This window comes from Petromyzon marinus, chromosome 72 (assembly GCF_048934315.1).
Source record: "Petromyzon marinus isolate PM22_M1 ecotype Great Lakes invasive population chromosome 72, UKy_Petmar_22M1.pri1.0, whole genome shotgun sequence".
Classification (NCBI taxonomy): Eukaryota; Metazoa; Chordata; class Hyperoartia; order Petromyzontiformes; family Petromyzontidae; genus Petromyzon; species Petromyzon marinus.
The window spans coordinates 1,080,320-1,102,223 of NC_133738.1; the positions used below are offsets into that span (position 1 = coordinate 1,080,320).

The 21,904-nt window shown below is 51.0% G+C and overlaps 1 protein-coding gene across 1 annotated transcript; it reads left to right on the forward strand.

Moving 5' to 3' along the window:
* Positions 1-940: 940 nt before the first annotated feature.
* LOC142906952 (claudin-3-like) lies at positions 941-20,043 on the forward strand. The gene is made up of 2 exons (XM_076055760.1): positions 941-1,525; positions 15,686-20,043. The coding sequence occupies exons 1-2, from the start codon at positions 1,292-1,294 to the stop codon at positions 16,088-16,090; spliced, it is 639 nt and encodes a 212-aa protein (XP_075911875.1). The 5' UTR covers positions 941-1,291; the 3' UTR covers positions 16,091-20,043.
* Positions 20,044-21,904: the final 1,861 nt, after the last annotated feature.

A 21,904-nucleotide genomic window follows, 5' to 3' on the forward strand; every position in this document is an offset into this window, starting at 1 on the left:
TCTCTGTGGGTCTCTGTGGGTCTCTGTGGGTCTCTGTGGGTCTCTGTGGGTCTCTGTGGGTCTCTGTGGGTCTCTGTGGGTCTCTGTGGGTCTCTGTGGGTCTCTGTGGGTCTCTGTGGGTCTCTGTGGGTCTCTGTGGGTCTCTGTGGGTCTCTGTGGGTCTCTGTGGGTCTCTGTGGGTCTCTGTGGGTCTCTGTGGGTCTCTGTGGGTCTCTGTGGGTCTCTGTGGGTCTCTGTGGGTCTCTGTGGGTCTCTGTGGGTCTCTGTGGGTCTCTGTGGGTCTCTGTGGGTCTCTGTGGGTCTCTGTGGGTCTCTGTGGGTCTCTGTGGGTCTCTGTGGGTCTCTGTGGGTCTCTGTGGGTCTCTGTGGGTCTCTGTGGGTCTCTGTGGGTCTCTGTGGGTCTCTGTGGGTCTCTGTGGGTCTCTGTGGGTCTCTGTGGGTCTCTGTGGGTCTCTGTGGGTCTCTGTGGGTCTCTGTGGGTCTCTGTGGGTCTCTGTGGGTCTCTGTGGGTCTCTGTGGGTCTCTGTGGGTCTCTGTGGGTCTCTGTGGGTCTCTGTGGGTCTCTGTGGGTCTCTGTGGGTCTCTGTTGGTCTCTGTTGGTCTCTGTTGGTATCCGTGTATATCTGGGTCTGTGGGTATCTGTGTGGGCCTGTCTCTGTGGGTCTCTGTGGGTCTCTATGAGTATGGGTCTGTGGGTGTCTATGGGTCTCTGTCTCAATGACATCAGCCCACGTGGTGGAGCCGCTGTCTTGTTGTGCTGGCCAGGCTGCACCACAACAAAACGCGCTAACACAGAAGCTTCAGTGGGGACCTTCCAGCTGGTAACGTAAGCAGATGATTTTCGATGACTAATGTGTGCTCCTACCGCTAAAAGTATCGGTGTGGCTTTATTAAAAACGGATTTTCTCCCTCCCTCTCTCTCCTCTCCCGAAATTCGCAGATACGCCTCCAAAACCCCATCTTCGTCCTCCTGACGCTTGGCCTTTGACGAGGAGAACTTCTATACCAAGGGGCGTGCGAGGCGTTTTGGCAGTTCCATAATTCTCCTCGAATCCCAACATCGTCCGAATCATCTCGAATCCGTCAGGCCCGAAATCCGTTCTCCAAATCCATCTTCCAAATCCTCCCCCACCCCGACCTCAATTCTCTCCGGCCATCTCCTCCCCCAAGCTCCACTCTCTCTCCTTCCGCTCCACGTCCCCCCGCCCGTCCATCGTCTTCCACACTCCCGTTTTTTTTTTCCCACCCCTCCTCCGCCCGCCAAGCGCTCGCTCCGCAACTCCACAGTGCCATGGCGAGCACGGGCATGCAGCTGCTGGGCCTGGCCCTGTGCATCGTGGGCTGGCTGGGCGCCATCGTGACGTGCGCCCTGCCCATGTGGAAGGTGTCCGCGTTCATCGGCAACAACATCGTGGTGGCTCAGATTGTCTGGGAGGGCATCTGGATGAACTGCGTGGTGCAGAGCACGGGCCAGATGCAGTGCAAGATGTACGACTCGATGCTGGCCCTGGGCCAGGACCTGCAGGTGAGGAGGCGGTGACGATGGTGGTGATGGAGGAGACATGGGTTTGAGACACACACGGGTTTGAGAGACACATGGGGGGAGAGACACATACGGCTTTGAGAGACAGACACACACACACGGCTTTGAGAGAGACACACACACGGCTTTGAGAGAGAGACACACACACGGCTTTGAGAGAGAGACACACACGGCTTTGAGAGAGAGACACACACGGCTTTGAGAGACAGACACACACACGGCTTTGAGAGAGAGACACACACGGCTTTGAGAGACAGACACACACACGGCTTTGAGAGACAGACACACACACACACGGCTTTGAGAGACGCACACACACGGCTTTGAGAGACAGACACACACACACACACGGCTTTGAGAGACAGACACACACACACATGGCTTTGAGAGACAGACACACACACACACGGCTTTGAGAGACAGACACACACACACACGGCTTTGAGAGACAGAGACACACACACACACGGCTTTGAGAGACAGACACACACACACACGGCTTTGAGAGACACACACACACGGCTTTGAGAGACAGACACACACACACACGGCTTTGAGAGACACGCACACACGGCTTTGAGAGAGAGACAGACACACTCACAGGTTGGTGGGCTGAGCTGTTTTGCGAGCTGTTACAAGTCGAGTTTGTACCGCTCTGCCCGACACGGTGACCACCTCGCCTGCTACACAGGACCAAGGCGAGTTCCATCCGGTTCTTGTTGTAGTCTTTATTTTAAAACTCTGGGAAGTTTCGGTTCTGTGTGGGGGGGGTTTTTTTGTGTTGCTAATGTGCGGTAAACATCACCACCAGTTCAAGTGCGAGGGGAGTGTCCGTGCAGGGCAACCCTGCCCTTCGTAGTTACTGCCAACAGCACTTGCCCCTGCATACCTGCTAGAGGCTACCTGGGGTAGCTTTGTCTGTGTGTGTGTGGTGTGTGTAGTGCATAGACACTGCTGCTGCTACTCGCTACTAACAGCACTTGCCCCTACAGCCCTGCGAGAGGCTACCTGGGGGAGCTTTGTCTGTGTGGTGTGTAGTACATAGACACTGCTGCTGCTACTAGCAGCACTTGCCCCTACAGCCCTGCTAGAGGCTACCTGGGGGCGTGGTGGTCTTTGTCTTTGTGCGTCGAGCGGTGAGTGGGGGGGGACCCAGTCACCGTGGCGACCCCTCTGGTGGTGGGGGGTGTGGGTGGTGGGGGGGTGGTGGTGGTGGTGGTGATGGTGGTGGGTGGGAGTGGTGGGGGTGGTGGTGGTGGTGGTGGGGGTGATGGTGGTGGTGGGGGTGATGGTGGTGGTGGGGGTGATGGTGGTGGTGGGGGTGATGGTGGTGGTGGTGGTGGTGGGGGTGATGGTGGTGGTGGTGGGGGTGATGGTGGTGGTGGTGGGGGTGATGGTGGTGGTGGTGGGGGTGATGGTGGTGGTGGGGGTGATGGTGGTGGTGGGGGTGATGGTGGTGGTGGGGGTGATGGTGGTGGTGGGGGTGATGGTGGTGGTGGGGGTGATGGTGGTGGTGGGGGTGATGGTGGTGGTGGGGGTGATGGTGGTGGTGGGGGTGATGGTGGTGGTGGGGGTGATGGTGGTGGTGGGGGTGATGGTGGTGGTGGGGGTGATGGTGGTGGTGGGGGTGATGGTGGTGGTGGGGGTGATGGTGGTGGTGGGGGTGATGGTGGTGGTGGGGGTGATGGTGGTGGTGGGGGTGATGGTGGTGGTGGGGGTGATGGTGGTGGTGGGGGTGATGGTGGTGGTGGGGGTGATGGTGATGGTGGTGGTGGGGGTGATGGTGGTGGTGGGGGTGGTGATGGTGGGGGGTGGTGGTGATGGTGGGGGTGATGGTGGTGGGGGTGATGATGGTGATGGTGGGGGTGGTGGTGGGGGGGTGATGGTGGTGATGGTGGTGGGTGATGGTGGTGGGTGATGGTGGTGGGTGATGGTGGTGGGTGATGGTGGTGGGTGATGGTGGTGGGTGATGGTGGTGGGTGATGGTGGTGGGTGATGGTGATGTGCGCGTCTTTGTTTATTGAAGAGGAATCTCTGCCCCCTCCCCTTCTCGACTTGTGGCTGGCTGGTTGGGCTCGTGGATGGCTGGCCTAGTGGCTGGCCTAGTGGCTGGCCTAGTGGCTGGCCTAGTGGCTGGCCTAGTGGCTGGCCTAGTGGCTGGCCTAGTGGCTGGCCTAGTGGCTGGCCTAGTGGCTGGCCTAGTGGCTGGCCTAGTGGCTGGCCTAGTGGCTGGCCTAGTGGCTGGCCTAGTGGCTGGCCTGGTGGCTGGTGGCTGGTTGGGCTGGTAGCTGGCGGGTGGCTGCCCTTGTGAGAGACGCAGACACAACAGGGTCCAGGGATCGAACCCACGACCTCCTGTACACCAGGCGAGGTAGTCAACATCTCCCTTGAGAGAGAGACGCAGACACAACAGGGTCCAGGGATCGAACCCACGACCTCCTCTACACCAGGCGAGGTAGTCAACATCTCCCTTGTGAGATGGAGACGTAACAGGGTCCAGGGATCGAACCCACGACCTCCTGTAGACCAGGCGAGGTAGTCAACATCTCCCTTGTGAGAGACGCAGACAAAAACAGGGTCCAGGGATCGAACCCACGACCTCCTGTACACCAGGCGAGGTAGTCAACATCTCCCTTGTGAGATGGAGACGTAACAGGGTCCAGGGATCGAACCCACGACCTCCTGTAGACCAGGCGAGGTAGTCAACATCTCCCTTGTGAGAGACGCAGACAAAAACAGGGTCCAGGGATCGAACCCACGACCTCCTGTACACCAGGCGAGGTAGTCAACATCTCCCTTGTGAGATGGAGACGTAACAGGGTCCAGGGATCGAACCCACGACCTCCTGTATACCAGGCGAGGTAGTCAACATCTCCCTTGAGAGAGAGATATGCAGACACAACAGGGTCCAGGGATCGAACCCACGACCTCCTGTATACCAGGCGAGGTAGTCAACATCTCCCCCCCCCCACTGCTCATGCGTGCTCGACCGCACAGCACCGGCCTACACACAGTGGGGACGCGATAAACCGGTTTGTAGAGATACCGGAGAGAGAGAGAGACGCCTTCTAACACAAATAAAGCGACGATGGGTCACGTCAGCTGGGCCCCACGGGGAAGGCGATCTCCCAGCCACAGCACGGAGTGGTCACGGAAACCTATGGGCCCCCCCCCACTCCCGTTAAAAACCTAGGGCCCCCCCCCGATTTATGTAGGAGCGAGATGAACTCGCTTCGAGTGCCGATGGTCACTGGGAGATGGCAAAACGCCTCGCTCACTCCTCCTGCAGAGTGCCACGGGTGCTATGGAGATGTTGACTACCTCGCCTGGTATACAGGAGGTCGTGGGTTCGATCCCTGGACCCTGTCGTGTCTGCGTCTCTATCTCACAAGGGAGATGTTGACTACCTCGCCTGGTATACAGGAGGTCGTGGGTTCGATCCCTGGACCCTGTTGTGTCTGCATCTCTCTCACAAGGGAGATGTTGACTACCTCGCCTGGTCTACAGGAGGTCGTGGGTTCGATCCCCTGGACCCTGTTGTGTCTCCATCTCTCACTCTCACGGGAGATGTTGACTACCTCGCCTGGTGTACAGGAGGTCGTGGGTTCGATCCCTGGACCCTGTGTCTGCGTCTCTCCCCGTGTGAGATGTTGACTACCTCGCCTGGTGTACAGGAGGTCGTGGGTTTGTTCCCACCGCAACCCCCACCACCACCACCTCCCGTATTCCTGAGGCTCCACGTGGCACCCAGGAACGTGGTGATTTGGTGGTGGTGATTTGGTGATGTTGGTGACCTGAGACGTCGCTATCGCCACGGAGGGGGGGGGGGGGAGAGACAAAGGCGGCCGGGCGTGGTGTTGGAGGAGTGTGTTTAGCTGTGTCTGAGAGTGGGTAGCGGTAGTGTAGTGGTTAGCAGCTACGCTGCGCTACGAACCTGGCGACCCGGGTTCGATTCCCGCTCGCGGGCCAACACCACCAGTGACGATTATCTGAACCGGTCCCGGGCCTCCCCTAGGTCGACTCGGCCTCAAATGAGTACCACCTGGTGCTGTGTGTAGTAAACATCGCCACTGGGGAGACAAAGGCGGTCAAGGCGTGGTTGTTGGCCACCCACCCCCCTCGTGTACCCTTCCGGCCTTCATAGGGTGCTGCTAGCTAACAGCACTTGCCCTTACAGCCTGTTTAAGTCTATACGGGGGATCTTTGTCTTTGTAGTGGGGTGTGGCGTGCTATTTTAATGGTGAGTGTCTCTGTGTGCATGGGGTGTAGTGGATGGTGTCTCTATAGTGATCTAGCCTAGTGCTTTTTTCAAATTGTTCTTGCTGTGGTTTTCGCACCTGATGATGATTGCTGCTGGGTGTTGCAGTCGAAAACGTCGTGAGAATTTTATAGTTTTATATTTTATTGTTTCCCTTCTACGTGGTGGTTTTGACACCTGATGATGATTGCTGCTTGGTGTTGCAGTCTAAAACGTCGTGAGAATTTTCAAGTTTTATATTTTTGTTATTTTATTGTTTCCCTTCTACACGGTGGTGACCTTTTTACCGAAAGAACCAAATAATATAAATCCCTGCAGTCACGAAAGCTTTAAATCCAAATTTAGCCCAGTGCTGTTGTAGTGCTGTTACAGGTAATGTAAAGTGTGTCGCGGTGTGTGTGTGTGGTAGTGTTCTAGCAGTGTGGGAACCCCTCCCTGGTTGACGATTTGACTCCCACCATCATCAATGTGTGTGTGTGTGGGAGTGTTCCGTCAAGTGCCCGGCCCGTACAAACGCACAACTCTCCTGTACCTTTGCGTTTGACTCCGAGCTACCTAGGGCACCTTTGGCTGTGCCACGTGCGGTTTTTTTTTCCATTCCCGAGTCCGGCCGTGCCCTGCTCCCGCCTCGTCAGCCTTTTTGTTTATTTGAAAGAATTTAATCTCTCTCTCTCTCTCCCTCGGCTCCAAAACGCTGGCGCCTCTGTCTGCATCTTATCACGGTGGCTAAGGAGATGTTGACTACCTCGCCTGGTCTACAGGAGGTCTGTGTCTCTCTCATCATCATCATCATCACGGTGGCTAAGGAGATGTTGACTACCTCGCCTGGTCTACAGGAGGTCTGTGTCTCATCATCACGGTGGCTAAGGAGATGTTGACTACCTCGCCTGGTCTACAGGAGGTCTGTCTCTCTCTCATCATCACGGTGGCTAGGGAGATGTTGACTACCTCGCCTGGTCTACAGGAGGTCTGTGTCTCTCTCTCATCATCATCATCACGGTGGCTAGGGAGATGTTGACTACCTCGCCTGGTCTACAGGAGGTCTGTGTCTCTCTCTCATCATCATCATCACGGTGGCTAGGGAGATGTTGACTACCTCGCCTGGTGTACAGGAAGTCTGTCTCTCATCATCATCACGGTGGCTGGGGAGATGTCGACTACCTCGCCTGGTGTACAGGATGTCGTGGGTTCAATCCCTGGACCCTGTTGTGTCTGCGTCTCTCTCTCTCTCACAAGGGAGATGTTGACTACCTCGCCTGGTATACAGGAGGTCGTGGGTTCGATCCCTGATGCCTTCTGCTGTCTGCGTCTCTCCAAGGGAGATGTTGACTACTTCGCCTGGTCTACAGGAGGTCGTGACTTCTATCCCTGACAATGTCTGCGTCTCTCTCTCTCTCTCCCCGTGGTGCTCGCTCCGTGAATTTCATCTCTGAATCCTGTCGAGGTTTTTCCCTCCCACAGTTTTCGAATGGACATGGCCACGTGAGGTTGTTGTTGTTGTTGAGCTGCTGGTGCTTTTACCCCAAGCTCTCATACTCTGATGGTGCATTGCCCTTTTGAGTTGTGCGACGCCTTTTGGCGTCATTTCTGGTCCAACACCAACGTGAGACGAGGCTCTAAAGAAAGCCGTCTCGAGTGTGGACCAATGGATTTCAAAGGACGGTGCCACATACATTATCAGAGTTTGTTGTTTTTGTGTTTGCGTTCCGACCGCTGGTTTTGTGGTCAATGTAAAAATGACTCTTTGTTAAAAAGGTGTCCAGTTTTGTTACCAAATAAAAGGGGTAAAAAACCAATTATCATATTTTGTTACTGGCAAATGAGGTTTTTCCAATGGTGTAAATGCTTGGGTCCGGGCTCTCTTACTCTGTGCATTGCCCTTTTGAGTTGTGCGACGCCTTTTGGCGTCATTCTGGTCCAACACCAACGTGAGACTGGGCTCTAAAGAAAGCCGTCTCGGGTGTGGACCAATCAATCTCAAAGGACGGTGCCACATACATTATCAGAGTTTGTTGTTTTTGTGTTTGCGTTCCGACCGCTGGTTTTGTGGTCAATGTAAAAATGACTCCTTGTTAAAAAAGGTGTCCAGTTTTGTTACCAGATAAAAGGGGTAAAAAACCAATTATCATATTTTGTTACTGACAAATGAGGTTTTTCCAATGGTGTAAATGCTTGGGTCCGGGCTCTCTTACTCTGTGCATTGCCCTTTTGAGTTGTGCGACGCCTTTTGGCGTCATTTCTGGTCCAGCACCAACGTGAGACTGGGCTCCTAAAGAAAGCCGTCTCGGGTGTGGACCAATCAATCTCAAAGGACGGTGCCACATTATCAGAGTTTGTTCGTTTTTGTGTTTGCGTTCCGACCGCTGGTATTGTGGTCAATGTAAACACGACTCCTTTGTATAAAAAAAGTGTCCAGTTTTTGTTGCCGGATAAAAGGGGGGTAAAAAACAACCAACCCAATTATCATGCTGGTGATTTAATTTTCACGCCGCTTTCAAAGTACTTGGTTAAATTTTAGTTTTGTTTTGCGCGCGCGTGTGTGCGTGTCTCTGTGATTCTGAAACGCGAGTCCTCTGAACGTGATGACATCGGCCTACGTGGGGTTTTTTTTTTAAAGATGCCCGATGCTATGTTGTAGCGCTCGTCCTGAGCAAAAACTTGCACGGCTGTTAGCTCTGTGGGGGGCCCGGGGGGGGGGGCCCTTGGCTGTTAACTTCCAGATTGTAGTTTTTTAGTCTCGGGGCGGGGGGGGGTCTCCTAAACACGTTTTGGTCTCTTTTGGCTGCTGCTATAAATTCCTACTGATTGTGGTGGTGATGATGATACAGCTACTCTCCCACGCGCGGACTACACTCCTCCACACTACACACACTCTGACTCTACACATACTCTACATACACACACCACACACTCCACACACATACACACACCACTCTACACACATACACACTCTACACACATACACACTCTACACACATACACACTCTACACACATACACACACCACACTACACACACCACACTACACACACACACACACTATCTCTACACATACACTCTACATACACTCTACATACACACTACACACACTCTCTGTCTCTACACATACTCTACAGACTCTACACACTCCACACATACTCTACACACATACACATACATACACTCTACACTCCCCCACACTACACACACCCTGTCTCTACACACTCTACATACACACACCACACTACACATACACACACTATCTCTACACATACACACACTGTTTATCTACACACATACATACACTCTACACACTACATACACTCTACACATACACTCTACATACATACATACACACACTCCACATACACACACTCTACATACATATACACACACACTACACTCCACATACACACACTCTACACACACACTACATACACTCCACATACACACACACTACACACACTCCACATACACACACACTCTACATACACACACTGTATCTATACCTACACTCTACATACACACACTCTACATATTCTACACTCGTAGTCTTTGTTGTAACACGCGGGGAGGGTCTCCCGTGGTAACGGCTCTGCAACGTTACCCGGCTGGTGTAGATGTACTGTGTGTAGCTGTACTGTGTGTACCTGTGGGTGTGTACCTGGTGTAGATGTACTGTGTGTGTACCTGGTGTAGTGGGTATGTAGGTGTAGTGGGAGTACCTGTGGTAGGTGTACCCTGTGGTAGGCGTGTACCCTGTGGTGTAGGTGTGTACCTGGCTGTGTACCCTGTGGTGTAGGTGTGTACCTGGTATAGGTGTAGTGAGGGTACCTGGCTGTGTACCCTGTGGTGTGGCTGTGTGTACCCTGTGGTGTGGCTGTGTGTACCCTGTGGTGTGGCTGTGTGTACCCTGTGGTGTGGCTGTGTGTACCCTGTGGTGTGGCTGTGTGTACCCTGGCGTGTACCTGGCTGTGTACCTGGCTATGTACCCTGTGGTGTACCTGGCTATGTACCCTGTGGTGTGGGTGTGTACCTGGCTGTGTGGTAAGGGGGAGCGGTGGGTGTAGTGGTTAGCGCCACGGACCCAGTGATTCGATTCCCCGCTCGACAACCACCGCCAGCGACAACACCAGAGACGATTACCTGAAGCGTCCCTGGGTCCTCCCCTAGGTCCACTCGGCCTCAAACGAGGTACCTGCTGCAGTGGTGTGGCCTAAACATCGCCAGCACTGGGGGGGGGGGGGGGGGGAGAGACAAAGGCGGCCGGGCGTGGTGGTGCTGGCCACCCACCCCCTCTGTGTAGCCACAGCACTTGCCCCGACCGTCCTGTGGAGGCTACACGGGGGACCTTTGTCTGTCGTGTGAGCGTGACGCCACGCTTCGTTAGCCAAAGTCGGTGGGCACGCGTGGCTCGCCACCCACCACCCACTCACCACCCACCACACACCACCCACCACTCACCACCCACCCACTCACCACCCACCCACTCACCACCCACCACACACCACCCACTCCTCACCACCCACTCCTCACCACCCACTCCTCACCACCCACTCACTCACCACCCGCCACCCGCCACTCGCCACTCATCACCCACCACTCGCTCACCACCTACCACCCACTCGCCACCCACCCACTCACCGCCCACCACTCACTCACCGCCCACCACTCACTCGCCACCCACCACTCACCACTCACCACCTACCACTCACCACCTACCACTCACCACCTACCACTCACCACCTACCACTCACCACCTACCACTCACCACCTACCACTCACCACCTACCACTCACCACCTACCACTCACCCACTCGCCACTCACCCACTCGCCACTCACCCACTCGCCACTCACCCACTCGCCACTCACCCACTCGCCACTCACCACCCACTTACCACCAACCACTCACCGCCCACTCACCACCCACCACTCACCACCCGCCCACTCACCACCGCCCCACCCACTCACCACTCGCTCCCCACCCACTCACCACTCGCTCCCCACCGCCCACTCGCTCCTCACCGCCCACTCGCCGCCCACTCGCCATCCACTCGCCATCCACTCACCGCCCACTCGCCATCCACTCGCCACTCACCACCCACCCACTCCCCATCGCCCACCCACTCGCCACCCACTCCCCACCCACCCCCCCCTCGTGTTCCACAGTGCCGTTCTTGACAGGTGCTCGCTAACAGCACTTGCCACTAGTCTCGTAAGACTACACGGGGTGGGTGGGGGAGGGTCCTTTGTCTTTGTTGCGGTGATGTTTCTGGTGATATTAGCCGCTTGGGTGAGGAGCTGCTGCTATCGTCATGCTGTGGATTGGACGGGGTCAAACCCCGCTTTGGTCTGATCGAGAGCCACACAGCCAGCAAGCTCGGCTTAAGAAGGTCCCTCCCTTAAACCCTGGGCGAAAAAAAATTAACTTGGAATTTTTATGTTCTTAGCTCCTTTCGGTAAAGTCACGTTGAAGGGAAATATTAAAATAATAAAATATAATAATAAATATATATTTTATTATTTTAATAAAATATGTAACTTTAATAAAATATATTATTTTAATAAAATGTATATTTTTATAAAATATATATTTTATTGTTTCCCTTCAACGTGACTTTACCGACAGAGCTAAGAATATGAATTGCTGCAGTCACGAATGCTGTAAATCCAAAATTTGGAATTTTTAGTTTCGGTGTTCGTCTCCCCGGGTGTAATTTCCACTTTGATGATGATGATATCGGTCACTTGCAGCTCTCGGCCATCTACGTGGTGGGGTTGCCGGGTCTCGCCACACGGCACCTCCAGTTGGGAGTGGGGGGGGGGAGGGGAGAGTTCCCTTAAACCCTGGTGTAAATATTAACTTGGATCGGTCGATTTGCAGCGTCCGTAGCTGCAGGAATTCCTCTTTTGATTCCGTTGTCCTGTGGCTGGGGTGGGGTGAGTCGGGTCTCTGAATCCGTCCTCCTAAATATGGGTCTAATTTGCAGCTTGATTTGCTGATATCAAGTTGTTGACCCAGGGTGTTAGCGCTTGTCTGAACAGAGCTGCGGTAGTAGGGGGTTGGCGGGGAGGGGTGGGGTAGGATCTTGCACCTGGTAACATAAATATTTTCTTGGTCATAAAGTATTAAAGCTTTTGTGACTGCGTAAAATTACTGTTTTTCGGTAGAGTCACGTATGTAGAAATACAATAAAATTATATTAAAACCAAAAAAAACAATCACGACGTTTCGATCACAACGCGAGCGATCTTCATCAGGTGTCAAGAACGAATCTCGGAGGTAAATACAACACACACAAGATGAGAGACGAGAATTCGACAAACCTGAAATAAACATTACGGGAAGCACATCCAGTCAGGCCAACAACGCAGTTAGACACTTCCTGGCGGACCATGAATTTCAGAAGAGTGTTACATTTCGTGTTCACACATACCGGCATAGATAGAATGACAAATACGAGGTACACGGTCGGTAGAAATACATATACAAGGATATTATTGGTCCTTTCGGTAAAGTCGCCACGTTGAAGGGAAACAATAAAATAATATATAAAACAAATGAAATTCTCACGACGTTTCGACTGCGACACAAGCGGTCATCATCAGGCGTGATGAAACGTCATGAGAATTGTATTGTTTTATATATATATTTATTTTATTGTTTCCCTTCTACGTGGTGGTGACTTTACCGAAAAGAACCAAGAATATGAATCGCCGCATTCGTGAAAGCTTTAAATCAAAACGCAAACATAGTTTGGTCTGTGGTAGTCGCCGATGCATCTCGTTAATGTGTCCAACTTGCACGGTGATATCGGGCCACCTGGTAGAGCTGCTTTTGATGTTGCGGATGGGCCAGTTTGTATCGCTCGTCTGAACAAAGAGGGCTTGCCACATCGGTGTAGGGGGGTGGGCTCTTTCGGCTGGTAACGTTAGAGTTTTTGGTTCGAGTGGTTCTCCTATGGGTTTGTAGGGTCTCTGGTTCTCTACGAGTCTCTCCTGGACGATGATGATGATGATGATGATATCGGCCCACGTGGTAGAGCTGCTATAAAGTTGTGATTTGGGCCCAGGTGGTTCTAACTTGACTACAACGCACCTCGGTTCGGACCTGACCTGGCAACATAATCTAGTCGCTTATTATTATTGTTGTTGTTAGTGTGCACTTAAATATCCGAGCTTTTGGCAAGGCAGCACAAGCAACGGTCCCAGACCCGCACGTTACCTAAACTAATAAAATAAACTTTAGATTTTTAAAGCTTTCGTGACCTGCAGCGATTCGTATATATAACAATAAGTCTCCACCGACGTTTCGACTGCAACACAAAGCCATCATCATCATCATCAGGTGTGACAACCACAGCAAGAGAACACTTTTCTAGACTTTATTTTATTGCTTTTATATTTGTGGTATTTTATTGTTTCCCTTCGTACCCTTTACCGAAAGAACCAACAATATAAAAATAAACTATGGTGGGGTATTTTTTTGTACAGGCTATGTGCGCGGTGGGGAATCTTTTTTACCCATCTCACCCTGTGTCTTCTCTTATCCTGGCCACACCAACCCAACATGGCCCACCCAGTGCTGGCTCTTTTTTTAATGGGCGTTGTTACTCGCCGATGGCGCTTACCTTCGCCAAATCCCAAGGCTACACGGGGGGGGGGGGGGGGGGTGTAGGGGGAACCTTCGTCTTTGTCTTCGTGTCCTCGGCCACCCAACCCCCGACAGGGTCCACCTAGCTGATGCCATAGCAGCCGTTGCTACTAACAGCACTTGCCCATCAACAGTGGCTGAAGGCTTACACGGTGGTAGTGGTGGTGGTGGGTGGTGGGTGAGGATCTTTGTGTCCTCTGGGGGATCTTGGCCATCCCGACTCCTAAGGGTCCCTTAGCTGTCCCACCAATTCCCGGCCTTGCCACCGGCGCTGTTGCGTGCCAACGCCACTTGCCACCCACGTGGCTGTTTCCAGGCTGTGCCGGGGGACTTTTTGACTTTTGTGAGGAGGTGGTGGTGGTGTGGCAGGGGTTGTGGAGTTTTATGCTTTTGTGGTGGGTGTTGTTAGGTGCTTGCCACCCTCCCCCCCCACACCTTGATCACGTTGCTATGTTACGCTCACACACATACACTGGCTACCCTCCCCACCCACCGTCGCTCGTTCACTCTGGCCACCCCTCCCCCCCATCTCCGGCCCTGCCACTCGTCGATTCGGGAATCTCTCCGCGGGGTCCTTGACGAAATGCTGACCACGCCGTGAGACTCTCTCCCGAAAATGTTGCGGCGTGGGGGTGGACATCCGTGTTGGTTGTTTAAAAAACGATGTCCAATTTTTTTTAGGGGTGGGAGAGAGCCTTTTGTAAACATACGGTAGGCTTTTGATTTAAAGCTTTCGAGACTGCAGTAATTCATATTCTTAGCTCTTTCGGTAAAGTCACGTTGAAGGGAAACGACAATAATAAAATATATAAAACAATAAAAAATTCTCACGTTTCGACATTAATGAGACTCAGGTTTTGACACTCGGTCTCTCATCGGCATCGGCAGCAAGAGCCGCCAGGCCGCTCGGTTAATAACAAGTTGCACTCTGGGCTCGTTTTGACTTTCGCCTTCTCGTCCCCAGGCCCAAGCGTTGCTTTGAAACCCCGCCGGTTTTAACGTTGGCTACGCTGGGCTGGTTTCCACGTTTTTATTTTTTGCCGTCTCCCTTGGCAAAAGTGCTTGTGGGTGAAACCAAGCGGTTGAAGCGGAGCCTGACTCTTCTGCTGCTGCTGCTGCTGGCCAGACGCTGAATGATGGAAGACTGAGACCCCAGAGGGGCTGCGCTTGTGCTCCGTGCCAAGTGGATGTTGCGAGTTGCACTCCCCCCAGAAACGTGCATCCGATGGGATGCGTGTAACCACAACGCTTTTTTTTCCATTACTTTTACGTCGCGATTTGGGCTATGCGCCCGCCCGAGGGGTTAATTTTTCTGCCGCAACTTGTACGTGGAACTTTGGGCACCGCGTGTAGCTCGCCGCGCTAATCCCGAGGTGCGGGTTGTGCGGGGTGGGTAATGGCACGCTAAATACAGAGCGGTTCTAAACGTATGCGTCTCAATCTACATTGAACAGGTGCATGGCGCCGTGCGAATTCCTAAATAGTGGTGTGGGTGGGGGTTTGGAGCGTTCCAAACGGCCACATAAGCACGTCCTGAAGGTGCTGTGCGATTTGCAGTGTTGACAGTCCTCACGCTGGTTATCCAACAGCCGCTGCTGTTCCAGGGATGACCGGTGGGGGAGGTGGGGGTGTTCGTGATGGCTTGTGCTCTTCATTGAGATCGAGGCGCTGCGTAAACTCTCTCGGTACCCCCCCCAAGAGTCTCTGCTTCAGTCCGCTTGAGCCACACGGCATCTCGCATCATCTTACGTAGCCAACCGTGCTAAATCGGAGGTGCGAGGAGGGGCGGGAGGGGGAAGACCCAACCGCAGAGCGGTTCGAAAATAAATTTAATTGTCGCTTGCACCAAGTGTCCGCCGACCTCTCTCCCCCCGTGCAGAGCGGAAACTTTTGTGTGGCTTGCGAGTGACTTGGTCTGCGAGCGTTTTTGCAAGGCGAGCAAAAACGATTTAAAATGACTGATTAATTTGCTGAGGCGAGGGAGGTCTTGGCCAATACGAGCGGTGCACGTGTAAAGACGCGCTTGGCACTGCCGAGCGAACACGTGATGGCGAACGATTTCATTCGAAGCACTTGTCGATGTGCCGAGTGTTTTGGATTACAAACGTGTTTTTTTTTTTTTTTCCCGGAACCGAAATCGTGCTCCCTCGCGACCCCAAGGTTTCTCTGTACAACATTCCCCCCCCACCCTCCGTTTACTAACCCCCGCTCCCACCCTTGTGCTTGCCTCCCCTCCTCCCCCCGCCCGCAGGCAGCGCGAGCCCTCTCGGTCATCGCCATCGTCCTCACCGTGCTGGGCATCCTCGTCAGCATCGTGGGCGCCAAGTGCACCACCTGCATCGAGGACGAGACCACCAAGGCGCGCATCACAGTCGGCTCGGGCATCATCTTCATCCTGTCGGGCGTCATGGAGCTGATCCCGGTGTCGTGGGCCGCCAACACCATCATCCGCGACTTCTACAACCCCATAGTGCCCGACGCCATGAAGCGCGAGATCGGCGCCTCCATGTACATCGGCTGGGCCGCGGCCGCCCTGCTCATCCTGGGCGGCGCCCTGCTCTGTTGCCAGTGCCCCCCCAAGCAGGAGAAGTACATGGGGCCTCGGTCGGTCGCGCCGCCACGCTCCGTGGCCACGGCGAGAAGCAACTACGTGTGAGGGTGGTTGGTGGTGGTGGTGTGTGTGTGTGTGGGTGGCTGTGGGTGGGTGGATGGGTGAGGGAGGTCCTGGGGTGGAGGTGGAAAAGTAGAATCTGGTCGGATTGAGTTTCTCTCCCCCCCCCCCCCCACCGCAAGTGGCCCTTTTAGGTCTTGTCAAGCGCCATTCCGTTTTGTGTACGCCATCGTCGTTGTTGTTGTTGTCGTTGTTTTTCAACTAGATGGCAAAGGTTTGCCTCGCGCCAACGGGTGTGCGCGGTTGTCTTTTGAAAAGCCACGTTTTGTGCAGCTTGCTTTGACGCGTGTACCGTGGAAAAAGGGCAGTTTGTGTTTTTAAAAGGTGGGGGGGGGGGGGGCCGTGTGGTAATTGTTTACCCCTCCACCCCCTGTCGTCTTGCATGGTGCCACCCCGGGGAATGAATTGCTATGGTGTGTTTGTGGTTTGTTAACCTGCCTAAGATGTGTGTTTTTTTTTTTAATGCCGCTGGCAGCTTAAACCTTTCGCATGGTTTTTGCAATTTGAGATCTGAAATTCCGGTTTTTAAACTACCTGCTCGCTAAGGTTTTGAACATTCTTGCCAGTTATTTTATTTTATTTGGAAGGACTTTAGAACTGCTTTTGTGGTTTTTTTTTCCCCCCCCAAGTCTCTCACCCCCCCCCCCCCCGACAAATCGCTCAATATTTTCAGAACTGTTGCGATGAAAGCGTTAACGTTTTTGGCCACTTTGTAATTTGACGTTACTGCTATGAATCCTTTTTGTTTTTAGAAGGTTAGAGACTCCAAATTAAGATTTGGAATTCTCCTTTTTCACATTCGGGTTGACGCTTTCAAACATTTTGACGACGCCGTTTGAGTCTACTGCAAGATCCCCCGCCCCCCTCCTCCTGTCTCTATCTTTAAAATGGCCACACAACATTCCATTGTGGCCACCGTTTTGTGAACGACCTCAACTCCATGTCGCAAACACTCCCCCTCCCCCCCACCTTAAATTGACTTTGTTTCAGTTCAACGTTAACTAATCCTCTTTTGAATTTGGACACGCCAATTTAATGATTTGGCCAGCAACCTTTTTGTGCCGGGTGTGATTTAAAGTTTTTTTTTTTTTACACCAAGGTGTCGATTTCCAACCGCGCTTGGCGGCGGTGCCGGAGGGAGGCGTCTGGGGCACCCCGGTGCGTTTTCTGGAAAAAAAAATGTTTTATTAATTAAGGTGTTGGCGTTTTCCAGCGATCTCTCTCTCGCTCTCGCTCCCCTCTCTAAGACGATAAACCCATTTTTTATGGTGCTCTACTTGGGGTACACCGTTTCTATGCAAGTACTTTAACATTCACTTGTCATACCGGGCTTCTAATATCATCCTCAATAACCTTACGGTGCATTTACAGCCCATTGTATAAATCGTGATTTGCAAATTGGTGTGCCTTTTTTTTTTTGGGGTGGGGGGGGGGTTTAGACCATCCCAATAGGACGTTATCATGGCCATGAACTCTTGCATAAATAACCCTGCTAAACTAAATCGTGGTCTCGTAAAAAATGGTCAATTAGTTGAGAGTTTCTGAGTCAAACGGATGGGATTCGTCTTTTTATTTGTGGCCAAATTCTTCTCTGGTCACGAGTGCCTGCTTATGGAACTCTTGAACCAAATCCTTCAACCAAATGCTTATTGGATTAAACTACCAAACCTCTTAAGCAAACAAAACACAGATCTCCTTGAGACCATGCACACTCCTACGTTGGGGGGGGGGAGTTGACCGATGGTTAAACTTATCCGTAAACCTGAAATCGTGTAAACCCCATTAAACATTCTTAAGGATGGTTGTAAATTGCAAATGTGGGCATCTTACTCCCTACTGTCTGCTGCGATACCCTTTTTTATTTGAGGCTTCAAACAAAAATCGTTAATTGCTTTTGATCATTTTTTGGTTTGTACCTTTTATAACCCAAACTTTTTTATCATGGGGCTCCCTCCCATTGGAATTATCTTTCAGATGACCGATTCAAATTCTGCCTCTTTGCCTTCTATTTTGAGAGTCTTAAGTCCTTTTGTCAACAGGTCAACCATTGTCCCCCTCTCCCCCAACTCCTGTTATTTGTTCGTGCCTTAAATAGCGATCTGATTTTTTTAAATGATTAATAAAAGTGTGAAATCGTTACAAGTGTTTTTTATTATTATTACTATGTTAACCCAATCGATAGCTTGTACAAATCGTTAACTCTTGAACATTCCTCGACCCCCCACGTACGAACCAACTTGGCTGTCTGGATCGCGCGGCAAATAATCGTAGCTGGCTAATATTTAAACTGGACATTCGCTTTGTACACCTTGCTATGAAACTTATTTGCTTTTAGCTTCGTTTATAAAGGAATCCTCTGTACATTTGTTGTGTTTTGTTCAATTGTAATTTGACGCTATTACAATGCATCTACCGTCCATTTAAAAAGGCACGGATTCAAATTGAAGGTGGCGGGGTTTTTGTTTTTGCCGTTTTTTTTAGAGTTGACCGCTTTCTTAATTTTTTATTTTTAAATTTGTGGAGGAGGGGGGGAAAAATCGACCGGCAAAATGCGGAGTGAGGTCCATTTTGTGTAAAATGGCCGCCACAAACATTCCATTTGTGGCCGCCATTTTGTGAAGTTACCTCTTCACCCACCCACGCACCCCCCTCCTCCACCTGCCTTTGGATTGGTGGTGGTGGTGGTGGTTTTTTTTTTTTTAAACTGGGTGGTAGCCTTGTGCAATTGCTTCCATCGGGAGACCTGAACAAAACATCTTTTGTATTAGCAAGGCGGCGGTGACACGCCCATTTTTAGAACTGCCCAGCCACCAGCACCACCTTTTTTTAAAGTTGGCGACCATTTGGCACATAAGCTGCAGGTTTGTGTTTGTTTTTGAATTTATTGTTTTAAATTACCCACGGCTGAAACCTGGAGCTTCTGGCTGCCCCGATGTACTTGCATTCTCTCCAAAGAAACCGGTTTTTTTTTAATTCTGATGTGCCCAACACTGCACAGGGTTTATTTATACTTTATATTTTTTTTCCCGGTCAGTTTCCATGACCCTGCAGATTCTTCTCCAAACGGTCACCTTTGTTTTAAAATAAAAATAAATAAAAAACCACCAGCCATAGGCCAGGGTCACCTTCATTTGAATCCATTTTTTTGTAATTCGATGCCGTCGTCCATGATAGAGGTTTTTTGGGTTTGATCGGGTAAGTAACTGCTTAAAACCCGGCCAACTCGTAAAGGTTTGTGTCGCTTAAGCGGAACGTGGCCAATTCGTCACTAGTACGGCACCTAGTGTACTAGTACAGCACACCGGCGTGTTTTGGCGAGCCAAGCCACAACATTTTACAAATCTCAAAGCTTTTAACGAGGCATTTACACGATCTATAACCCAACGCCCTTTTTTATTTTAATGGATGACGGTGGTCTCGAAAGCTTGCGTGGTTTTGTTGTTTTTTGGGTGGTGGTTTAGTGGGATGGGTGATGTCGACATGAATTTATAAATACCAAATTGGCTGACCCACAGAGGTTATGTTCTAAAAATGAATTATTATTTTTTACTCGAGGTTTGTTGGGTGGCTTTTTTCGCGTGTGGTTTTTATCAACGCTTGCCACTCGCACCGTTTTGTGCCTTAGGCTGCGTTAAGCCTCGTAGTGGATGACCCTCCGCCTCCCCTCTTAGCTTTGGACGTTTTTGAGAAACTATATTGAGAAAAATGTTAGGTGGTTTCTTTCTAAATAATAATAATAAATCTCATCCCCCCCCCCCCACTCCACCCCTCCCTCCATATCCATTGTTTGTCGATGGCATGTGACGGCAAGAGGGGTTTGTTCGTGTCCTTTGTAACGCTGTTCAATCGAACTTTTTGTCCGGTGACCAATGTTTATTTTCTTTGTACACCCTTCGACGGTTAACCATGTTTTTAAATAAAGAAGTGAAAAATATAAATTGGCTTCCAGTTTTTCCTGTTTTCCCCAACCCCCCCCTCCCTCTGCCCAAGTCCTCGGAAATTTGACTGTTGCCCGTTTGTAATAAAACATGGTTTACGAACTGTGTTACCTGAACCCCCCCCACTCTCCCCCCCAAAAAAATGGGTTTGGAAAGTAGCGTGAATTAGCTCCGGTGCCTCGGGAGGTGTTGACTACCTCGCCTGGTGTACAGGAGGTCGTGGGTACGATCCCTGGACCCTGTTGTGTCTGCATCTCTCTCTCAAGGGAGATGTTGACTACCTCGCCTGGTCTACAGGAGGTCGTGGGTTCGATCCCTGGACCCTGTTGTGTCTCCATCTCTCTCACAAGGGAGATGTTGACTACATCGCCTGGTCTACAGGAGGTCGTGGGTTCGATCCCTGGACCCTGACGATGCCTGCTGTCTGCGTTCTGTTCACCGGACACCAAAGCTTACAAATTACATTTACACTATTTTCTAAATGTTTTGGCTTTGCTCTCAAACACTGGTTAGTGCTGTACTAGTATACTACGCTACACTACTACATGCTACACTACACACCACTGCACTAGTGCTGTACTAGTATACTACACTACTACATGCGACACTACACACGACTACACGAGTGTTGTACTAGATAACTACGCTTTATGCAATATGCTACACTGCTACACTAGTGCTGTACTAGTGATGAATTGGCCACGTTCTGTTTTACGTGACCAACAGAACAGCTGCCATGGATCTTAACGCCACTTTTATTGCCATGATGGGGTGCAAGCCTATTCTTAGACTTTATATCGTCCTAAACTACACCTGGTGACGACCCACACTGCATATGGAACGGCGGATGGAATAATAGTGTATGGATTTACACTACACTATACACTATACACAATAATAGTGCATGGATTTACACTACACTATACACTACATATTACACTATACACAATAATAGTGTATGAATTTACACTATACACTACGCTATACACAATAATAGTGTGTGGATTTATACCACACTACACTATACACCACTACACTATACACTATACACTACACTATACACTACACACTACACTACGCACTACACTATACTCTACACTATGCACTACTACACTATACACTACACTATACTACTACACTACGCTATATACTACACTATACACTACACTACTACACTATACACTACTACACTATATACTACACTACACTACTATACACCACTACTATACACTACACTACTATACACTACTACACTATACACTACGCTATACACTACTACACTATACACTACACTATACACTACTACACTACACTATACACTACTACACTACACTATACACTACTACACTACACTATACACTACTACACTATACGAGCTAGCGGGCCGTCCATAAATGACGTCACGCGATTTTGGACGATTTTTGACCCCCCCCCCTCCCTCGGCACCACGTCACAAAAAGTCAGACCCCCCTTATTTGTAGGTGACGTGTCCCATACTAGTCGCTCCTATAGCGTGCTGTGTGACCTGTTGATGTTATAACACAAACAGGAGTTTAGTAGTATTTGTAGATGTTTTTGCAGGTGATGTGTTCTCCCGTGCCATACTAGTCGCTCCTATAGCGTGCTGTGTGACCTGTTGTTATAACACAAACAGGAGTTTAGTAGTATTTGTAGATGTTATTTGTAGGTGACGCGTTCACCCGTGCCATACTAATCGCTCCTATAGCGTGCTGTGTGACCTGTTGTTGTTATAACACAAACAGGAATTTAGTAGTATTTGTAGATGTTATTTGTAGGTGATGTGTTCACCCATGTCATACTAATCGCTCCTATAGCGTGCCGTGTGACCTGTTGTTATAAC